The sequence below is a fragment of the Pseudophryne corroboree genome, chromosome 9 (genome assembly GCF_028390025.1).
Source record: "Pseudophryne corroboree isolate aPseCor3 chromosome 9, aPseCor3.hap2, whole genome shotgun sequence".
Taxonomy (NCBI): domain Eukaryota; kingdom Metazoa; phylum Chordata; class Amphibia; order Anura; family Myobatrachidae; genus Pseudophryne; species Pseudophryne corroboree.
The window spans coordinates 348090344-348114593 of NC_086452.1; the positions used below are offsets into that span (position 1 = coordinate 348090344).

At 45.1% G+C, this 24250-nt stretch overlaps 1 protein-coding gene across 5 annotated transcripts in view; it reads right to left on the reverse strand.

Annotated features, from left to right (window-relative positions):
- CYTH4 (cytohesin 4) overlaps positions 1–24250 on the reverse strand; it is a 310041-nt gene that overhangs the window by 85482 nt on the left and 200309 nt on the right. For all 5 annotated transcript variants that reach the window (XM_063940648.1, XM_063940652.1, XM_063940650.1 and 2 more), the window contains 2 exons: positions 2506–2654; positions 770–884 (listed from right to left, as the gene is read on the reverse strand). In XM_063940648.1, coding sequence (XP_063796718.1) covers positions 770–884; positions 2506–2654 — 264 coding nt within the window. The remainder of the gene's footprint in view (positions 1–769; positions 885–2505; positions 2655–24250) is intronic.

Genomic DNA, 24250 nt, shown 5'->3' on the forward strand with positions numbered 1-24250 from the left:
GTTCAGTTTTGAGCACCACTGTATAAAAAAGATATCGGTGAACTCGAAAAGGTTCAAAGGTGAGCTACTAAATTGATTAAAGAGCTAGAGGGACTAGATTACGAGAAAAGGCTTACTAGGTTGAATATGTATACACTGGAAAAGAGGCGTCTATGAGGAGACATTATTAATGTCTTCAAATATGTAAAGGGGCACTACAAATAGTTATCAGAGGAATTATTTATTAAAAGAACTCTGTTTAGGACACATGGGCACTTGCTGAGGCTGGAGGAGAGAAATTTCCGTACGCAACGGAGGAAAGGGTTCTTCGCTGTTAGGGCAATAAGGATTTGGAATTCCTTGCCAGGGAAGGTAGTAATGGTGGACTCTGTAAATGCATTTAAAAGGGGATTGGATGAATTTCTGATAAAGGATATCCAAGGTTACAACATTTAAAATATTGACGTTGTTAATCCGGGTGTAACATGATTTGTAGTTGTTAGGTAGTCATAAAACATTCTTCAGCAGGTACAGTAAAATCAACTCAACTTAATACAAAATACAGGTTGAACGCGATGGGCATTTTGCCTCTTTTCAACCTCAATTACTATGTTACCATGTTACATGAAGAGGAGAAGTGGGAAATGGGGCACCTGGATTTCTCATTACAGACCTGAGTGTATTCAGCTAACAAAGTTTGAAAGGTAATCATTGAAATTCACCCAGAGTCCTTTAACGCTCCAAAAATTCATTTTAACTTTTTTAAGGATAGAATTAGAGATGGACTCACCCATTTTGAGAAGCCAGCCCTCTCTTTGTGGCTTTTGGAAGGCGAGTGTGAGCTCCCAGGCATTTTCTTCTTCAGGAAGCTGAAATGGCTCTTTCTTCAGGCTTTCAAACATCTCCTGCCGTAAAGAACACAATACCATTAAAGGTTCTGTAAATGACTGACAGTGATAACAGAGCTTTAATTGGTGTCGATATAGACAACTGATATTAGGCAGGAATTCCAATAATTAGCCTCCTTTTTTTTTTTTCTAATAAGCAAAATAGTGATGTTTTCACCTTAGGATGTGCAACTGCCCCCCAAGAGCTTGATTAGGGTCCAAATATATGCAGGAAACAAATAAAATGACAGAAGACTGACATTCCCCAAAATAAACAGGCCTAATACTGTATGTTACATGTGCCAAAAAAGAAAAGTACAGGTTTTGAGAGGTTTGCCACCCAACAAAACATTGAGAGTATCCATATTTGATTGAACAGGAAGCGAACTGAAACATACTGTACTTTTTTCCTAAAGTACTACTTTTTATGTTATATTATGTCAACTTCTATATTTCAGCATTAACAGGTATTTAACAAGACTTTAACTCGGAATGTTACTATTGCAAAAAAAATAAAAATAAAGTATTTAAATATATTCCAATCTACTTGCACGTGGAATCGCATACGTCTTGTAGAAATGGGATATGAACAAGCTGGGATCTGTCTGCACTGATAATTAAAGTCTGATAGACCCATAAGCTAATGAACATATTCCACCAGATTCATGTGATGCCTAAAGGGAAGGGCTCACCTTAGCCCGACCACCCTTCTTTTTAATGGTGAAGTAGGAACCAACCAACCAGGAAAGCAGCTGATATCTCTTGGATCCAAGCAGAACAGAATGACAGACATGGGACTGGAGAGAGTTAAACCTCCTGTGATGGGTGTTGACCAAAATGGCATGACAGGTTACAGCCAATTATAGGTAGGGGAGGGATCAGTATATATAGGGGATGCATAGGGCATTAGGGGTCTCTTTTAGTTTGCATTCCCGCCCTCCCGCCCCATTTTTAGTTTGATTAGGCACAGAGTTTTTTGTGGCTTTAGGTTGTTAGTAGTGGTATTCTCGTTGGCTATTTGTTTGGCGGAAAAGAACGGCAGGTTCTAGTTTGGCTTGTTAGTCACAGTTTTTACAGTGTTGGTGTGGTTTAGGTGCACTCACCTCCATTGACTTTTAAGGCCGCTAGATCACCCGACAGGGGGCAGCGTCATCACCCATCAGGGTGGGCAGTCAGCGTTGAGGTCTGAGTTGGATACCTATGTATGGTTTTTGTGGTAGATTAGGATTGTTTTAGTTTTAATGTATTTGAGGTTATCTTCAGTGGGTTTTTAGCTGTTCTTTTTTCTGCCACCATATTCGGTTCATATTATATGCTAATTTAATATTTTCTTTTACAGGTTTTGCTAGTGGTTAGGGTTACAATAAATAGCTAACAATTTTCTGCCAAATTCAAGTCTCTGTGTCTTTACTCTCATTATAAGGGTATAGGATGTTTTACTGTTAGAATGGAGGCGCACATCAGCCATTAGGAGGTCTATGCATTTTTTTTAAACTCCACAACCTATACATATTTTCACAAGCAATTATATAATGCACAACATCACCAGTCAAAGCTAAGAGTGTCTACAGTAAATTTTCATGCACAAGAGATCAATGTGATGTGATAGATTAGACCACTTTCATCAGGGCTTACTCACAGTCAGCAGCTCCGTAGGTAGATCCCCACCTGGGTGAATCCCTTTATGTATAGAAATAAACTGTTGCAGATCAGGCTTTTCCTTAACGCTTGGATTGTGCAAGCTGGTATTTAGGATGATCAATGAGAAGGAAACAATATAGCAGCTATCTGGATGGATAACAAATATCAGAAAAGTAGAGGGATAATTTAGAACACAATTAGTAAAAACACGAATATATTTAGGAATTAGCTAATAAATAAATTCTTGGATTGAAAATGTAACCCAAATATAAGTTGATGCTTCAATAAAGAAAAATTGTTACAAAAGAAAAACGTTTGCCAATGGGTGATCTCTTCTTTAAAACAATTGTGTACTACTGAATAACAGACTAATTAGAATTTACACTTTTTAAATAACAGTCAACAGTAGGATAAGGAAATACACAGATGGTGTGCCAATTATCCTAAAGCGATTTACTAAGACTATCCAGGATAGTTCTTTCTAAAACAAAATTGGCTAAACGACATTGCTAGGTCCTAATTAGAAGACGGCTCACAATAAGATATTCTCATTTGAAATAACTGACGCTCTGTTTTGTAGTCAATTAAAACTGAACGGTTGATCCTAAGGCTGTATTCCAGATGTAACTTATGTCCTTGGACAACAAAGTTTCCGATCCACAGAAAGGATATAAAAAATAGGCTCAATGGTGAAAATATATATCTGTATTAGGCACCACTAGTAATTTTGACAGGGTTGTAAGAAGCATTTATAGCATTTCACTATAAAACTGATTGTTTATTTCTCTTTTACATTTTTCTAGCAGCCTCATTTTCTAATTATACCTTTGTACTAAAGTAGAGCCGATATAACCATTGATGACGAATGATGGCGAGATTTCAGCAAGGCCTGGTGGCGGTAGGATTCCCTTTTCATGAAATCCACCTATTATAACACCTGACAATCTCGTAAACTCTACCATGCGAATATAATAATATATAATACCGTGGCAAATATATTGAAAGTGATATTAAGTATTAATTTCCATTATAAACACACAAGCCAAAGATTGATGCAATTTTAATATTTGTAGCTAAACAATTCTATCACTGCTTCCCCGATGTATTAAATATTACAATCATGGTTTAGTTAACAGGGCTGCTAGTTAATTGTAAAAAAAATACCTGGTAGAGTCAAGCTTGAGATATGAAAATTCTAGCTAGTGCGGCTTGGGAAGCCATATTGGTTAATTAAAAAAAACTCACATTTCAATCCCACACCCCTGTATGAAATATTGCATGGGCCATGAGAACCAAGAAAGTTGGAAGTCTTGGCACAGAGGACAGTGAAAGAGGAACCTGGAACCATGGGTCATATGACATATGGAAGCGGAGGGGGTAATTTATGAAGAGGCTTCTAGTGTTAATTGTGTAGGGAAGTAGGCATTATCTACAGCAGATTCTAACCATGATTTTTGTATAACAGTTTAGTGAATGGAAGAACACTTAAATGTTCATAAATGTTACTTAAGGCATTTGGATCCCCTCTTATACTTTGATGGAACGGTATACTTGTAACCCCAGATCATGAACCAGCCTCATTTGCTGAAGGGGATCAGTTTTATTTCCTGCTGCGAGTTTAGAGTAGGAATGAAGGAGAATGGCTAATCTGTTTATCTCAGGATTATAGAGACTCATTGCCACTGGTGGTTAGGGTTTCCAGTAGAGATGAGCGCCGGAAATTTTTCGGGTTTTGTGTTTTGGTTTTGGGTTCGGTTCCGCGGCCGTGTTTTGGGTTCGACCGCGTTTTGGCAAAACCTCACCGAATTTTTTTTGTCGGATTCGGGTGTGTTTTGGATTCGGGTGTTTTTTTAAAAAAACCCTAAAAAACAGCTTAAATCATAGAATTTGGGGGTAATTTTGATCCCAAAGTATTATTAACCTCAAAAAACATAATTTACACTCATTTTCAGCCTATTCTGAACACATCACACCTCACAATATTATTTTTAGTCCTAAAATTTGCACCGAGGTCGCTGTGTGAGTAAGATAAGCGACCCTAGTGGCCGACACAAACACCGGGCCCATCTAGGAGTGGCACTGCAGTGTCACGCAGGATGGCCCTTCCAAAAAACCCTCCCCAAACAGCACATGACGCAAAGAAAAAAAGAGGCGCAATGAGGTAGCTGACTGTGTGAGTAAGATTAGCGACCCTAGTGGCCGACACAAACACCGGGCACATCTAGGAGTGGCACTGCAGTGTCACGCAGGATGTCCCTTCCAAAAAACCCTCCCCAAACAGCACATGACGCAAAGAAAAAAAGAGGCGCAATGAGGTAGCTGTGTGAGTAAGATTAGCGACCCTAGTGGCCGACACAAACACCGGGCCCATCTAGGAGTGGCACTGCAGTGTCACGCAGGATGTCCCTTCCAAAAAACCCTCCCCAATCAGCACATGATGCAAAGAAAAAGAAAAGAAAAAAGAGGTGCAAGATGGAATTATCCTTGGGCCCTCCCACCCACCCTTATGTTGTATAAACAAAACAGGACATGCACACTTTAACCAACCCATCATTTCAGTGACAGGGTCTGCCACACGACTGTGACTGATATGACGGGTTGGTTTGGACCCCCCCCAAAAAAGAAGCAATTAATCTCTCCTTGCACAAACTGGCTCTACAGAGGCAAGATGTCCACCTCATCTTCACCCTCCGATATATCACCGTGTACATCCCCCTCCTCACAGATTATCAATTCGTCCCCACTGGAATCCACCATCTCAGCTCCCTGTGTACTTTGTGGAGGCAATTGCTGCTGGTCAATGTCTCCGCGGAGGAATTGATTATAATTCATTTTAATGAACATCATCTTCTCCACATTTTCTGGATGTAACCTCGTACGCCGATTGCTGACAAGGTGAGCGGCGGCACTAAACACTCTTTCGGAGTACACACTTGTGGGAGGGCAACTTAGGTAGAATAAAGCCAGTTTGTGCAAGGGCCTCCAAATTGCCTCTTTTTCCTGCCAGTATAAGTACGGACTGTGTGACGTGCCTACTTGGATGCGGTCACTCATATAATCCTCCACCATTCTATCAATGTTGAGAGAATCATATGCAGTGACAGTAGACGACATGTCCGTAATCGTTGTCAGGTCCTTCAGTCCGGACCAGATGTCAGCATCAGCAGTCGCTCCAGACTGCCCTGCATCACCGCCAGCGGGTGGGCTCGGAATTCTGAGCCTTTTCCTCGCACCCCCAGTTGCGGGAGAATGTGAAGGAGGAGATGTTGACAGGTCGCGTTCCGCTTGACTTGACAATTTTGTCACCAGCAGGTCTTTCAACCCCAGCAGACCTGTGTCTGCCGGAAAGAGAGATCCAAGGTAGGCTTTAAATCTAGGATCGAGCACGGTGGCCAAAATGTAGTGCTCTGATTTCAACAGATTGACCACCCGTGAATCCTTGTTAAGCGAATTAAGGGCTGCATCCACAAGTCCCACATGCCTAGCGGAATCGCTCCGTGTTAGCTCCTTCTTCAATGCCTCCAGCTTCTTCTGCAAAAGCCTGATGAGGGGAATGACCTGACTCAGGCTGGCAGTGTCTGAACTGACTTCACGTGTGGCAAGTTCAAAGGGCATCAGAACCTTGCACAACGTTGAAATCATTCTCCACTGCACTTGAGACAGGTGCATTCCACCTACTATATCGTGCTCAATTGTATAGGCTTGAATGGCCTTTTGCTGCTCCTCCAACCTCTGAAGCATATAGAGGGTTGAATTCCACCTCGTTACCACTTCTTGCTTCAGATGATGGCAGGGCAGGTTCAGTAGTTTTTGGTGGTGCTCCAGTTTTCTGTACGTGGTGCCTGTACGCCGAAAGTGTCCCGCAATTCTTCTGGCCACCGACAGCATCTCTTGCACGCCCCTGTCGTTTTTTAAAAAATTCTGCACCACCAAATTCAAGGTATGTGCAAAACATGGGACGTGCTGGAATTGGCCCAGATTTAATGCACACACAATATTGCTGGCGTTGTCCGATGCCACAAATCCACAGGAGAGTCCAATTGGGGTAAGCCATTCCGCGATGATCTTCCTCAGTTGCCGTAAGAGGTTTTCAGCTGTGTGCGTATTCTGGAAAGCGGTGATACAAAGCGTAGCCTGCCTAGGAAAGAGTTGGCGTTTGCGAGATGCTGCTACTGGTGCCGCCGCTGCTGTTCTTGCGGCGGGAGTCCATACATCTACCCAGTGGGCTGTCACAGTCATATAGTCCTGACCCTGCCCTGCTCCACTTGTCCACATGTCCGTGGTTAAGTGGACATTGGGTACAGCTGCATTTTTTAGGACACTGGTGACTCTTTTTCTGAGGTCTGTGTACATTTTCGGTATCGCCTGCCTAGAGAAATGGAACCTAGATGGTATTTGGTACCGGGGACACAGTACCTCCAACAAGTCTCTAGTTGGCTCTGCAGTAATGATGGATACCGGAACCACGTTTCTCACCACCCAGGATGCCAAGGCCTCAGTTATCCGCTTTGCAGTAGGATGACTGCTGTGATATTTCATCTTCCTCGCAAAGGACTGTTGAACAGTCAATTGCTTACTGGAAGTAGTACAAGTGGGCTTACGACTTCCCCTCTGGGATGACCATCGACTCCCAGCGGCAACAACAGCAGCGCCAGCAGCAGTAGGCGTTACACGCAAGGATGCATCGGAGGAATCCCAGGCAGGAGAGGACTCGTCAGACTTGCCAGTGACATGGCCTGCAGGACTATTGGCATTCCTGGGGAAGGAGGAAATTGACACTGAGGGAGTTGGTGGGGTGGTTTGCGTGAGCTTGGTTACAAGAGGAAGGGATTTACTGGTCAGTGGACTGCTTCCGCTGTCACCCAAAGTTTTTGAACTTGTCACTGACTTATTATGAATGCGCTGCAGGTGACGTATAAGGGAGGATGTTCCGAGGTGGTTAACGTCCTTACCCCTACTTATTACAGCTTGACAAAGGGAACACACGGCTTGACACCTGTTGTCCGCATTTCTGGTGAAATACCTCCACACCGAAGAGCTGATTTTTTTGGTATTTTCACCTGGCATGTCAACGGCCATATTCCTCCCACGGACAACAGGTGTCTCCCCGGGTGCCTGACTTAAACAAACCACCTCACCATCAGAATCCTCCTGGTCAATTTCCTCCCCAGCGCCAGCAACACCCATATCCTCCTCATCCTGGTGTACTTCAACACTGACATCTTCAATCTGACTATCAGGAACTGGACTGCGGGTGCTCCTTCCAGCACTTGCAGGGGGCATGCAAATAGTGGAAGGCGCATGCTCTTCACGTCCAGTGTTGGGAAGGTCAGGCATCGCAAACGACACAATTGGACTCTCCTTGTGGATTTGGGATTTCAAAGAACGCACAGTTCTTTGCGGTGCTTTTGCCAGCTTGAGTCTTTTCAGTTTTCTAGCGAGAGGCTGAGTGCTTCCATCCTCATGTGAAGCTGAACCACTAGCCATGAACATAGGCCAGGGCCTCAGCCGTTCCTTGCCACTCCGTGTGGTAAATGGCATATTGGCAAGTTTACGCTTCTCCTCCGACAATTTTATTTTAGGTTTTGGAGTCCTTTTTTTTCTGATATTTGGTGTTTTGGATTTGACATGCTCTGTACTATGACATTGGGCATCGGCCTTGGCAGACGACGTTGCTGGCATTTCATCGTCTCGGCCATGACTAGTGGCAGCAGCTTCAGCACGAGGTGGAAGTGGATCTTGATCTTTCCCTAATTTTGGAACCTCAACTTTTTTGTTCTCCATATTTTATAGGCAGAACTAAAAGGCACCTCAGGTAAACAATGGAGATGGATGGATTGGATACTAGTATACAATTATGGACGGACTGCCACGGTTAGGTGGTATAAAAAAACCACGGTTAGGTGGTATATATTATAATAATAATACAATTATGGATGGACGGACTGCCTGCCGACTGCCGACACAGAGGTAGCCACAGCCGTGAACTACCGCACTGTACACTGGTTGATAAAGAGATAGTAGTATACTCGTAACAACTAGTATGACACTATGACGACGGTATAAAGAATGAAAAAAAAACCACGGTTAGGTGGTATATATTATAATAATAATACAATTATGGATGGACGGACTGCCTGCCGACTGCCGACACAGAGGTAGCCACAGCCGTGAACTACCGCACTGTACACTGGTTGATAAAGAGATAGTAGTATACTCGTAACAACTAGTATGACACTATGACGACGGTATAAAGAATGAAAAAAAAACCACGGTTAGGTGGTATATATTATAATAATAATACAATTATGGATGGACGGACTGCCTGCCGACTGCCGACACAGAGGTAGCCACAGCCGTGAACTACCGCACTGTACACTGGTTGATAAAGAGATAGTAGTATACTCGTAACAACTAGTATGACACTATGACGACGGTATAAAGAATGAAAAAAAAACCACGGTTAGGTGGTATATATTATAATAATAATACAATTATGGATGGACGGACTGCCTGCCGACTGCCGACACAGAGGTAGCCACAGCCGTGAACTACCGCACTGTACACTGGTTGATAAAGAGATAGTAGTATACTCGTAACAACTAGTATGACACTATGACGACGGTATAAAGAATGAAAAAAAAAACACGGTTAGGTGGTATATATTATAATAATAATACAATTATGGATGGACGGACTGCCTGCCGACTGCCGACACAGAGGTAGCCACAGCCGTGAACTACCGCACTGTACACTGGTTGATAAAGAGATAGTAGTATACTCGTAACAACTAGTATGACACTATGACGACGGTATAAAGAATGAAAAAAAAACCACGGTTAGGTGGTATATATTATAATAATAATACAATTATGGATGGACGGACTGCCTGCCGACTGCCGACACAGAGGTAGCCACAGCCGTGAACTACCGCACTGTACACTGGTTGATAAAGAGATAGTAGTATACTCGTAACAACTAGTATGACACTATGACGACGGTATAAAGAATGAAAAAAAAACCACGGTTAGGTGGTATATATTATAATAATAATACAATTATGGATGGACGGACTGCCTGCCGACTGCCGACACAGAGGTAGCCACAGCCGTGAACTACCGCACTGTACACTGGTTGATAAAGAGATAGTAGTATACTCGTAACAATTAGGATGACACTATGACGGTATAAAGAATGAAAAAAAAACCACGGTTAGGTGGTAGGTATATAATAATAAATAATACAATTCTGGTCGGACGGACTGCCTGCCGTGTGCCGACACAGAGGTAGCCACAGCCGTGAACTACCGCACTGTACACTGGTTGATAAAGAGATAGTAGTATACTCGTAACAATTAGGATGACACTATGACGGTATAAAGAATGAAAAAAAAACCACGGTTAGGTGGTAGGTATATAATAATAAATAATACAATTCTGGTCGGACGGACTGCCTGCCGTGTGCCGACACAGAGGTAGCCACAGCCGTGAACTACCGCACTGTACACTGGTTGATAAAGAGATAGTAGTATACTCGTAACAATTAGGATGACACTATGACGGTATAAAGAATGAAAAAAAAACCACGGTTAGGTGGTAGGTATATAATAATAAATAATACAATTCTGGTCGGACGGACTGCCTGCCGTGTGCCGACACAGAGGTAGCCACAGCCGTGAACTACCGCACTGTACACTGGTTGATAAAGAGATAGTAGTATACTCGTAACAATTAGGATGACACTATGACGGTATAAAGAATGAAAAAAAAACCACGGTTAGGTGGTAGGTATATAATAATAAATAATACAATTCTGGTCGGACGGACTGCCTGCCGTGTGCCGACACAGAGGTAGCCACAGCCGTGAACTACCGCACTGTACACTGGTTGATAAAGAGATAGTAGTATACTCGTAACAATTAGGATGACACTATGACGGTATAAAGAATGAAAAAAAAACCACGGTTAGGTGGTAGGTATATAATAATAAATAATACAATTCTGGTCGGACGGACTGCCTGCCGTGTGCCGACACAGAGGTAGCCACAGCCGTGAACTACCGCACTGTACTGTGTCTGCTGCTAATATAGACTGGTTGATATTTAAAGAGATATTAGTAGTATACAACAATACTATACTGGTGGTCAGGCACTGGTCACCACTCCTGCAGCAAAAGTGTGCACTGTTAATTAATATAATTGTACTCCTGGCTCCTGCTAACAACCTGCAGTGCTCCCCAGTCTCCCCCACAATTAATTATAAGCTTTTAATTTATACATTGATGACTGTGCAGCACACTGGGCTGAGCTGAGTGCACACAGACTGAGTCACACTGTGTGACTGACTGTGCTGTGTATCGTTTTTTTTTTCAGGCAGAGAACGGATATAGCAGAGAGAAGTGAACGGATATATTATATTAAATAAAAGTTAACTAGCTGCTGCACTGGTCACTGACTGTGGTAAACTAACTCTGTCTGCGACTCTGCACAATCTCTCTCTATCTAATCTATCTATCTCTATTCTAATGGAGAGGACGCCAGACACGTCCTCTCCCTATCAATCTCAATGCACGAGTGAAAATGGCGGCGACGCGCGGCTCCTTATATAGAATCCGAGTCTCGCGATAGAATCCGAGCCTCGCGAGAATCCGACAGCGTCATGATGACGTTCGGGGCGCGCTCGGGTTAACCGAGCAAGGCGGGAAGATCCGAGTCGCTCGGACCCGTGGAAAAAAAAGTGAAGTTCGTGCGGGTTCGGATTCAAAGAAACCGAACCCGCTCATCTCTAGTTTCCAGATCACCCTATTAATAAGGGACACTTGTGAATTACACAGGTTCTGATGGTGGTTGATTAAAACCAGTTAGAATGGAGACATTACGTCAGCCAGCCACATAATCTGTGTAATTCAAATGTGTCTCTTATTACTTGGATGATCTCGGAACCCTACTGGTGGCCAGCATTAGAAAGTGAAGCATGGAGTCTGGAAATTGTTCACTAGCATTAGTGAATGGGGTATGCAGAAGGTTCATAAGGCAACATGTGCATAGATTGTATACAGTGTAAACAAGCCACCAAGGAATACCAAAACAAACAAATGTGCAGTCAGTGGTTGGAGTGGGGTAATAGACGAAAGGAGCTTTTACCACTTACTCATCTCCCAATGTAAGGTAATTGGTCATTTCCGCAGCCCATCCCTGCAGACTATTGCCCTACACCAGCCACTGACCGCTGATAATCTGACCGGTTTTTGTAAATCGTGTGCAGAGCAATCACAGTTAAGGTACCTACTGTGGAAAGCTGTAACTTTATTTGACAGACGTTGCTGTGTGTGAGGGACATATTGTCTCAGAATATACATTGGATATAGAGCCTTATTCAGACCTGGATTTAGTCACTGCATTTGCATGCATGACCTCTTCCATAGGGTCTGCACATGCGCAGCGGCTGTAGTGCACGTGCGCAACCCACTTGCATTGCAGAAGAATGTGATCGCATAATGATTGACAGACAATGGTCATCCGGGCGGTGCGGCATTGGGGGGGGGGGGAGATCACAGGAAATGCAGACGTGTCATACCCATTTTTGATGGGTATGATGTCACCTGCTTTTCCTGTGATTGAAAACATGGAGGCAGAACCCCTGAATACGCAGCCATGCTGAGTAGGCAGGAGTCTACCTCTATTTGATGCAGTCACAACTGAATTGTAGCCTTGCTTTATGCTGGGCGGCCTCCAGCATGTGAGTAGTATGGTCGCAGGTTTTGCTGAATAAACCTCATAATCTTCTGTCTCAATCCAACTTCTCTAATAGACTTTCCATGTGAGTGTCAACAGCTCATTAACAGTAATTGTGCTACATACTAACTATCCATATCCTTACATTTCTTATGGGATTCTAGCTCTAATATGTGTTTCTTACATTTATGTTTGACATATGCAAATAAACTCTTTTACATCCTATTATATATTGACTCAAAATCTAATGTCGGATGAATGGACTCTTTTTGTCCTTTAGCAATGAATGCAGCCTGCACAATGTACTAGCCATCAATGAATGTAGTCTGCATAATGTACATGATACCAGTAAATGAGTTGCACACCCTATGCAATGACCACCAGAGAATAGAGTCTTCATAATCATTAGTGCTAATTGCAGCTGTAAATAATAAGCACTGGAGCAATTCAACATTGCTCCAATGCGGGGACAGCTGATCTGAAAATCAGCTGTACGGCAGGCAGATATCCCCATTTGACACAGTGCGGCAGGCAGGTGTCAAGTGGGGGGGGGGGAGGAAGGGGGAGAGAGAGAGATAGAGATAATACTTACATCTTCCCGATCTTCGAGTCCGCCCGCCTCACGTCCCTCGCGCCGGCCGCCTCCTCCTTCCAGGCTTATCTCCTCTCCTCCCTCTTCCCGAGCGCTCCTGCTCAGGGGGCGGGGCTTTGCGTCATTCCGCGAAACTCCGCCCCCCGAGCAGGAGCGCTCGGGAAGAGGGAGGATAGGAGATAAGGACACACAAAGTGCCGCGGCGGGCGCCCCGTGCGGTTGCACGGCTCGCCCGCCGCTAGAAACGGCACTGGCTGTACCCATGATCCCTATCAACGTTATTGTATAGCAGTGAAACCTGACACTAGTGAATTTCATTCTGCAGTGTTAGTGGGCATGCGTGAGAGATACCAGACGGGCAGTGGAAGGATGGCTCCATCCCATAAGAATGAACGGGGCTTTGAGAGCCTTTGTCATCTGAAGGTGCGTCATTTCCCACAATTTCTCAAAAATGATGGATTTTCAGAGTTTGGTGGATTGGGAAAGGAGAAGATGCTCATACTAGTGTATGGTGACCTTGTTCCAATTCAGGAATGACCAGTAAGCAGGAGATATTGTTTAACAAAACAAAATCTCATATACGTTTTTTTTAAAAGTAGCTGAAAATTTATAATTTCACCTAGTTTTAAGAATAGTGGGGCAGATGTATATTAACCTGGAGAAGGCATAAGGAAGTGATAAACCAGTGATATGTGCAAGGTGATAAACACACCAGCCAATCAGCTCCAATATGTAAATTAACAGTTAGGAGCTGATTGGCTGGTGCATTATCACCTTGCACTTAACACTGCTTTATCACTGGTTTATCACTTACTTATGCCTTCTACAGGTTAATACATCTGCCCCAGTGTTCCTAGGAATTTTATAAGAAGAAATTCCAGGGATCTAGAGAAAAGTTTGAGCGGGTCTGTTATTTTGCTAAATACTGACATCTGTTAGAAAGGGACTACGTTTGGTAAAACTTCTATATTGTACCATGGAGTTAAGACAAAACATGACTTCAAGGAGTCTCTGACGTTTGTAGAGGGAATGAGAACATATGCTAACCATAACCACAACTCAATAAACCTTTCCTTCCTTATTAATCTCCTCTCTACTAAACCATGGAGAAGAAGAGACAAACTCTGGGGAGCATTAAGGTAACATTAGGAATTTCAGTAGAGATCAATAGGAAGAGGAATGTTTTCAGTAGAGATGAGCGGGTTCGGTTTCTTTGAATCCGAACCCGCACGAACTTCACTTTTTTTTTCACGGGTCCGAGCGACTCGGATCTTCCCGCCTTGCTCGGTTAACCCGAGCGCGCCCGAACGTCATCATGACGCTGTCGGATTCTCGCGAGACTCGGATTCTATATAAGGAGCCGCGCGTCGCCGCCATTTTCACACGTGCATTGAGATTGATAGGGAGAGGACGTGGCTGGCGTCCTCTCCATTAGAATAGATTAGAAGAGAGAGAGAGAGAGAGAGATTGTGCAGACAGAGTTTACCACAGTGACCAGTGCAGTTGTTGTTAAGTTAACTTTTATTTAATATATCCGTTCTCTGCTATATCCGTTCTCTGCCTGAAAAAAACGATACACAGCAGTCACACAGTGTGACTCAGTCTGTGTGCACTCAGCTCAGCCCAGTGTGCTGCACATCAATGTATAAAAGCTTATAATAATTGTGGGGGAGACTGGGGAGCACTGCAGGTTGTTATAGCAGGAGCCAGGAGTACATAATATTATATTAATTTAAAATTAAACAGTGCACACTTTTGCTGCAGGAGTGCCACTGCCAGTGTGACTAGTGGTGAGCAGTGCCTGACCACCAGTATAGTAGTATATTGTTGTATACTATCTCTTTATCAACCAGTCTATATTAGCAGCAGACACAGTACAGTGCGGTAGTTCACGGCTGTGGCTACCTCTGTGTCGGCAGTCGGCACTCGGCAGGCAGTCCGTCCATCCATAATTGTATAATTATATACCACCTAACCGTGGTATTTTTTTTTCTTTCTTTATACCGTCGTCATAGTCATACTAGTTGTTACGAGTATACTACTATCTCTTTATCAACCAGTGTACAGTGCGGTAGTTCACGGCTGTGGCTACCTCTGTGTCGGAACTCGGCAGGCAGTCCGTCCATCCATAATTGTATTACAATATATACCACCTAACCGTGGTTTTTTTTTCATTCTTTATACCGTCATAGTCAGTCATACTAGTTGTTACGAGTATACTACTATCTCTTTATCAACCAGTGTACAGTGCGGTAGTTCACGGCTGTGGCTACCTCTGTGTCGGAACTCGGCAGGCAGTCCGTCCATCCATAATTGTATTATTATAATATATACCACCTAACCGTGGTTTTTTTTTCATTCTTTATACCGTCATAGTGTCATACTAGTTGTTACGAGTATACTACTATCTCTTTATCAACCAGTGTACAGTGCGGTAGTTCACGGCTGTGGCTACCTCTGTGTCGGCAGTCGGCAGGCAGTCCGTCCATCCATAATTGTATTATTATAATATATACCACCTAACCGTGGTTTTTTTTTCATTCTTTATACCGTCATAGTCAGTCATACTAGTTGTTACGAGTATACTACTATCTCTTTATCAACCAGTGTACAGTGCGGTAGTTCACGGCTGTGGCTACCTCTGTGTCGGAACTCGGCAGGCAGTCCGTCCATCCATAATTGTATTACAATATATACCACCTAACCGTGGTTTTTTTTTCATTCTTTATACCGTCATAGTCAGTCATACTAGTTGTTACGAGTATACTACTATCTCTTTATCAACCAGTGTACAGTGCGGTAGTTCACGGCTGTGGCTACCTCTGTGTCGGAACTCGGCAGGCAGTCAGTCCATCCATAATTGTATTATTATAATATATACCACCTAACCGTGGTTTTTTTTTCATTCTTTATACCGTCATAGTGTCATACTAGTTGTTACGAGTATACTACTATCTCTTTATCAACCAGTGTACAGTGCGGTAGTTCACGGCTGTGGCTACCTCTGTGTCGGCAGTCGGCAGGCAGTCCGTCCATCCATAATTGTATTATAATATATACCACCTAACCGTGGTTTTTTTTTCATTCTTTATACCGTCATAGTCAGTCATACTAGTTGTTACGAGTATACTACTATCTCTTTATCAACCAGTGTACAGTGCGGTAGTTCACGGCTGTGGCTACCTCTGTGTCGGCAGTCGGCAGGCAGTCCGTCCATCCATAATTGTATTACAATATATACCACCTAACCGTGGTTTTTTTTTCATTCTTTATACCGTCATAGTCAGTCATACTAGTTGTTACGAGTATACTACTATCTCTTTATCAACCAGTGTACAGTGCGGTAGTTCACGGCTGTGGCTACCTCTGTGTCGGAACTCGGCAGGCAGTCCGTCCATCCATAATTGTATTACAATATATACCACCTAACCGTGGTTTTTTTTTCATTCTTTATACCGTCATAGTCAGTCATACTAGTTGTTACGAGTATACTACTATCTCTTTATCAACCAGTGTACAGTGCGGTAGTTCACGGCTGTGGCTACCTCTGTGTCGGCAGTCGGCAGGCAGTCCGTCCATCCATAATTGTATTATAATAATAAGAATTTACTTACCGATAATTCTATTTCTCGGAGTCCGTAGTGGATGCTGGGGTTCCTGAAAGGACCATGGGGAATAGCGGCTCCGCAGGAGACAGGGCACAAAAAAGTAAAGCTTTACTAGGTCAGGTGGTGTGCACTGGCTCCTCCCCCTATGACCCTCCTCCAGACTCCAGTTAGGTACTGTGCCCGGACGAGCATACACAATAAGGGAGGCATTTTGAATCCCGGGTAAGACTCATACCAGCCACACCAATCACACCGTACAACTTGTGATCTAAACCCAGTTAACAGTATGACAACAGAAAGGGCCTCTTAAAGATGGCTCCTTAACAATAACCCGAATTAGTTAACAATAACTATGTACAAGTATTGCAGATAATCCGCACTTGGGATGGGCGCCCAGCATCCACTACGGACTCCGAGAAATAGAATTATCGGTAAGTAAATTCTTATTTTCTCTATCGTCCTAAGTGGATGCTGGGGTTCCTGAAAGGACCATGGGGATTATACCAAAGCTCCCAAACGGGCGGGAGAGTGCGGATGACTCTGCAGCACCGAATGAGAGAACTCCAGGTCCTCCTTTGCCAGGGTATCAAATTTGTAAAATTTTACAAACGTGTTCTTCCCCGACCACGTAGCTGCTCGGCAGAGTTGTAATGCCGAGACCCCTCGGGCAGCCGCCCAAGATGAGCCCACCTTCCTTGTGGAGTGGGCTTTTACAGTTTTAGGCTGTGGCAGGCCTGCCACAGAATGTGCAAGTTGAATTGTGTTACAAATCCAACGAGCAATCGACTGCTTAGAAGCAGGTGCGCCCAACTTGTTGGGTGCATACAATATAAACAGCGAGTCAGATTTTCTGACTCCAGCCGTCCTTGCAATGTATATTTTTAAGGCTCTGACAACGTCCAACAACTTGGAGTCCTCCAAGTCGCTAGTGGCCGCAGGCACCACAATAGGTTGGTTCAGATGAAATGCTGATACCACTTTAGGGAGAAAATGCGGACGAGTCCGCAGTTCTGCCCTATCCGAATGGAAGATTAGATAAGGACTTTTATAAGATAAAGCCGCCAATTCAGATACTCTCCTGGCAGAGGCCAGGGCTAGTAACATAGTCACTTTCAATGTGAGATATTTCAAATCCACCTTTTTCAATGGTTCAAACCAATGGGATTTGAGGAAATCTAAAACTACATTTAGATCCCACGGTGCCACCGGAGGCACCACAGGAGGCTGTATATGCAGTACTCCCTTGACAAAAGTCTGGACCTCAGGGACAGAGGCCAATTCTTTTTGGAAGAATATTGACAGGGCCGAAATTTGAACCTTAATGGATCCCAATTTGAGACCCATAGATAATCCTGATTGCAGGAAATGTAGGAAACGACCCAGTTGGAATTCCTCCGTCGGAACCCTCCGATCCTCGCACCACGCTACATATTTTCGCCAAATGCGGTGATAATGTTTCACGGTGACTTCCTTCCGTGCCTTAATCAAGGTAGGAATGACTTCTTCTGGAATGCCTTTCCCTTTTAGGATCTGGCGTTCAACCGCCATGCCGTCAAACGCAGCCGCGGTAAGTCTTGAAAAAGACAGGGACCCTGCTGTAGCAGGTCCCTTCTCAGAGGTAGAGGCCACGGTTCGTCCGTGAGCATCTCTTGAAGTTCCGGATACCAAGTCCTTCTCGGCCAATCCGGAACCACTAGTATTGTTCTTACTCTTCTTTGCCGTATGATCTTCAATACCTTTGGTATGAGCGGCAGAGGAGGAAACACATACACTGACTGGTACACCCAAGGAGTTACCAGTGCGTCCACAGCTATTGCCTGTGGATCTCTTGACCTGGCGCAATATTTGTCCAGTTTCTTGTTGAGGCGAGACGCCATCATGTCTACAATTGGTCTTTCCCAACGGTCTATTAACATGTTGAAGACTTCTGGATGTAGACCCCACTCTCCCGGATGAAGATCGTGTCTGCTGAGGAAGTCTGCTTCCCAGTTGTCCACGCCCGGGATGAACACTGCTGACAGTGCTATCACGTGATTCTCCGCCCAGCGAAGAATCTTGGCAGCTTCTGCCATTGCACTCCTGCTTCTTGTGCCGCCCTGCCTGTTTACATGGGCGACCGCCGTGATGTTGTCCGACTGAATCAACACCGGCTTTCCTTGCAGGAGAAGTTCCGCCTGGCTTAGAGCATTGTAGATTGCTCTTAGTTCCAGAATGTTTATGTGAAGAGACTTTTCCAGACTCGTCCATACTCCCTGGAAGTTTCTTCCTTGTGTGACTGCTCCCCAGCCTCTCAGGCTGGCGTCCGTGGTCACCAGGATCCAATCCTGAATGCCGAATCTGCGGCCTTCTAATAGGTGAGCCTTCTGCAACCACCACAGAAGTGACACCCTTGTCTTTGGTGACAGGGTTATTCGCAGGTGCATCTGCAGATGCGACCCTGACCATTTGTCCAACAGATCCCTTTGGAATATTCTTGCATGGAATCTGCCGAATGGAATTGCTTCGTAAGAAGCCACCATTTTTCCCAGGACTCTTGTGCATTGATGTACTGACACTTTTCCTGGTTTTAGGAGGTTCCTGACCAGATCGGATAACTCCTTGGCTTTTTCCTCTGGAAGGAAAACCTTTTTCTGAACCGTGTCCAGAATCATTCCTAGGAACAGCAGACGAGTTGTCGGGATTAAATGGGATTTTGGAATATTCAGAATCCACCCGTGTTGTCTTAGCACCTCTTGAGATAGTGCTAAAGCTGTCTCCAGCTGTTCTCTGGACCTTGCCCTTATTAGGAGATCGTCCAAGTATGGGATAACTAATACGCCTTTTCTTCGAAGAAGAATCATCATCTCGGCCATTACCTTGGTAAAGACCCGAGGCGCCGTGGACAATCCGAACGGCAGCGTCTGAAACTGATAGTGACAGTTTTGAACAATGAACCTGAGGTACCCCTGGTGTGCGGGGTAAATCGGAACGTGTAGATACGCATCCTTGATGTCCAAGGATACCATAAAGTCCCCTTCTTCCAGGTTCGCTATCACTGCTCTGAGTGACTCCATCTTGAACTTGAACTTTTTTATGTAGAGGTTCAAGGACTTCAGATTTAGAATAGGCCTTACCGAGCCATCCGGCTTCGGTACCACAAATAGAGTGGAATAATACCCCTTTCCTTGTTGTAATAGGGGTACTTTGACTATCACCTGCTGAGCGTACAGCTTGTGAATGGCTTCCAACACCCTCTCCCTTTCGGAAGAGACGGTTGGTAAGGCAGACTTCAGGAAACGATGAGGAGGATCCGTCTCTAATTCCAACCTGTACCCCTGAGATATTATCTGCAGGATCCAGGGGTCTACCTGCGAGTGAGCCCACTGCGCGCTGTAATTTTTGAGACGGCCCCCCACTGTCCCCGAGTCCGCTTGAGAGGCCCCAGCGTCATGCTGAGGTTTTTGCAGGAGCCGGGGAGGGCTTCTGTTCCTGGGAAGGAGCTGCCTGTTGGTGTCTCTTCCCTCTTCCTCTGCCTCGTGGCAGGTACGACAAGCCCTTTGCTCTCTTATTTTTGTAGGAGCGAAAAGGCTGCGGTTGAAAGGTCGGTGCCTTTCTCTGTTGGGGAGTGACTTGAGGTAAAAAAGTGGATTTCCCGGCAGTAGCCGTGGCCACCAAGTCTGATAGACCAACTCCAAATAACTCCTCCCCTTTATACGGCAAAACCTCCATGTGACGTTTTGAATCCGCATCGCCTGTCCACTGTCGTGTCCATAAGGCTCTTCTGGCTGAAATGGACATAGCACTCACCCGAGATGCCAGTGTGCAAATATCCCTCTGTGCATCACGCATATAGATAAATGCATCCTTTATTTGTTCTAACGACAGTAAAACATTGTCCCTATCTAGGGTATCAATATTTTCAATCAGGGATTCTGACCAAACTACTCCAGCACTGCACATCCAGGCAGTTGCTATAGCTGGTCGTAGTATAACACCTGCATGTGTGTATATATTCTTTTGAATAACTTCCATCTTTCTATCTGATGGATCCTTAAGTGCGGCCGTCTCAGGAGAGGGTAACGCCACTTGTTTGGATAAGCGTGTGAGCGCCTTGTCCACCTTAGGGGGTGTTTCCCAGCGCGCCCTAACCTCTGGCGGGAAAGGGTATAATGCCAATAACTTTTTTTGAAATTATCAACTTTTTATCAGGAGCAACCCACGCTTCATCACACACGTCATTTAATTCTTCTGATTCAGGAAAAACTGTTTGTAGTTTTTTCACACCATACATAATACCCTGTTTTACGGTATCTGTAGTATCAGCTAAATGTAACGTCTCCTTCATTGCCAAAATCATATAACGTGTGGCCCTACTGGAAAATACGTTTGAATTTCTACCGTCGTCACTGGAATCAGTGCCCGTGTCTGGGTCTGTGTCGACCGACTGAGGCAAAGGGCGTTTTACAGCCCCTGACGGTGTTTGAGGCGCCTGGACAGGCATTAATTGATTGTCCGGCCGCCTCATGTCCTCAACTGACTGTTTAAGGGAAGATAAACCATCACGTAATTCCACAAATAAAGGCATCCATTCTGGTGTCGACCCCCTGGGGGGTGACATCTGCATATTTGGCAATTGCTCCGCCTCCACACCAATATCGTCCTCATACATGTCGACACCACGTACCGACACACACCGCAAACTCACAGGGAATGCTCTAATGAAGACAGGACCCACTAGCCCTTTTGGGGAGACAGAGGGAGAGTCTGCCAGCACACACCACAAAGCGCTATATATACAAGGGATATCCTTATATTAAGTGCTCCCTTATAGCTGCTTTAATATATATATATATAGCCATTAATGTGCCCCCCCTCTCTGTTTTACCCTGTTTCTGTAGTGCAGTGCAGGGGAGAGACCTGGGAGCCGTTCTGACCAGCGGAGCTGTGACAGAAAATGGCGCCGTGTGCTGAGGAGATAGGCCCCGCCCCTTTTTCGGCGGGTTCTTCTCCCGCTATTTTTCCAGTCAGGCAGGGGTTAAATATCTCCATATAGCCCCTATGGGCTATATGTGAGGTATTTTTAGCCTTGTATAAGGTTTATATTTGCCTCTCAGAGCGCCCCCCCCCAGCGCTCTGCACCCTCAGTGACTGCCCAGTGAAGTGTGCTGAGAGGAAAATGGCGCACAGCTGCAGTGCTGTGCGCTACCTTATGAAGACTGAGGAGTCTTCAGCCGCCGGTTTCCGGACCTCTTCACGCTTCAGCATCTGCAAGGGGGTCGGCGGCGCGGCTCCGGGACCGGACTCCACGGCTGGGCCTGTGTTCGATCCCTCTGGAGCTAATGGTGTCCAGTAGCCAAGCAGCAAATCCACTCTGCATGCAGGTGAGTTTACTACTTTCCCCCTAAGTCCCACGTTGCAGTGATCCTGTTGCCAGCAGGACTCACTGTAAAGAAAAAAAAAACCTAAACTAAACTTTCTCTAAGCAGCTCTTTAGGAGAGCCACCTAGATTGCACCCTTCTCGTTCGGGCACAAAATCTAACTGGAGTCTGGAGGAGGGTCATAGGGGGAGGAGCCAGTGCACACCACCTGACCTAGTAAAGCTTTACTTTTTTGTGCCCTGTCTCCTGCGGAGCCGCTATTCCCCATGGTCCTTTCAGGAACCCCAGCATCCACTTAGGACGATAGAGAAATATACCACCTAACCGTGGTTTTTTTTTCATTCTTTATACCGTCATAGTCAGTCATACTAGTTGTTACGAGTATACTACTATCTCTTTATCAACCAGTGTACAGTGCGGTAGTTCACGGCTGTGGCTACCTCTGTGTCGGAACTCGGCAGGCAGTCCATCCATCCATAATTGTATTACAATATATACCACCTAACCGTGGTTTTTTTTTCATTCTTTATACCGTCATAGTCAGTCATACTAGTTGTTACGAGTATACTACTATCTCTTTATCAACCAGTGTACAGTGCGGTAGTTCACGGCTGTGGCTACCTCTGTGTCGGCACTCGGCAGGCAGTCCGTCCATCCATAATTGTATTACAATATATACCACCTAACCGTGGTTTTTTTATACCACCTAACCGTGGCAGTCCGTCCATAATTGTATACTAGTATCCAATCCATCCATCTCCATTGTTTACCTGAGGTGCCTTTTAGTTCTGCCTATAAAATATGGAGAACAAAAAAGTTGAGGTTCCAAAATTAGGGAAAGATCAAGATCCACTTCCACCTCGTGCTGAAGCTGCTGCCACTAGTCATGGCCGAGACGATGAAATGCCAGCAACGTCGTCTGCCAAGGCCGATGCCCAATGTCATAGTACAGAGCATGTCAAATCCAAAACACCAAATATCAGAAAAAAAAGGACTCCAAAACCTAAAATAAAATTGTCGGAGGAGAAGCGTAAACTTGCCAATATGCCATTTACCACACGGAGTGGCAAGGAACGGCTGAGGCCCTGGCCTATGTTCATGGCTAGTGGTTCAGCTTCACATGAGGATGGAAGCACTCAGCCTCTCGCTAGAAAACTGAAAAGACTCAAGCTGGCAAAAGCACCGCAAAGAACTGTGCGTTCTTTGAAATCCCAAATCCACAAGGAGAGTCCAATTGTGTCGTTTGCGATGCCTGACCTTCCCAACACTGGACGTGAAGAGCATGCGCCTTCCACTATTTGCATGCCCCCTGCAAGTGCTGGAAGGAGCACCCGCAGTCCAGTTCCTGATAGTCAGATTGAAGATGTCAGTGTTGAAGTACACCAGGATGAGGAGGATATGGGTGTTGCTGGCGCTGGGGAGGAAATTGACCAGAAGGATTCTGATGGTGAGGTGGTTTGTTTAAGTCAGGCACCCGGGGAGACACCTGTTGTCCGTGGGAGGAATATGGCCGTTGACATGCCAGGTGAAAATACCAAAAAAATCAGCTCTTCGGTGTGGAGGTATTTCACCAGAAATGCGGACAACAGGTGTCAAGCCGTGTGTTCCCTTTGTCAAGCTGTAATAAGTAGGGGTAAGGACGTTAACCACCTCGGAACATCCTCCCTTATACGTCACCTGCAGCGCATTCATAATAAGTCAGTGACAAGTTCAAAAACTTTGGGTGACAGCGGAAGCAGTCCACTGACCAGTAAATCCCTTCCTCTTGTAACCAAGCTCACGCAAACCACCCCACCAACTCCCTCAGTGTCAATTTCCTCCTTCCCCAGGAATGCCAATAGTCCTGCAGGCCATGTCACTGGCAAGTCTGACGAGTCCTCTCCTGCCTGGGATTCCTCCGATGCATCCTTGCGTGTAACGCCTACTGCTGCTGGCGCTGCTGTTGTTGCCGCTGGGAGTCGATGGTCATCCCAGAGGGGAAGTCGTAAGCCCACTTGTACTACTTCCAGTAAGCAATTGACTGTTCAACAGTCCTTTGCGAGGAAGATGAAATATCACAGCAGTCATCCTACTGCAAAGCGGATAACTGAGTCCTTGACAACTATGTTGGTGTTAGACGTGCGTCCGGTATCCGCCGTTAGTTCACAGGGAACTAGACAATTTATTGAGGCAGTGTGCCCCCGTTACCAAATACCATCTAGGTTCCACTTCTCTAGGCAGGCGATACCGAGAATGTACACGGACGTCAGAAAAAGACTCACCAGTGTCCTAAAAAATGCAGTTGTACCCAATGTCCACTTAACCACGGACATGTGGACAAGTGGAGCAGGGCAGGGTCAGGACTATATGACTGTGACAGCCCACTGGGTAGATGTATGGACTCCCGCCGCAAGAACAGCAGCGGCGGCACCAGTAGCAGCATCTCGCAAACGCCAACTCTTTCCTAGGCAGG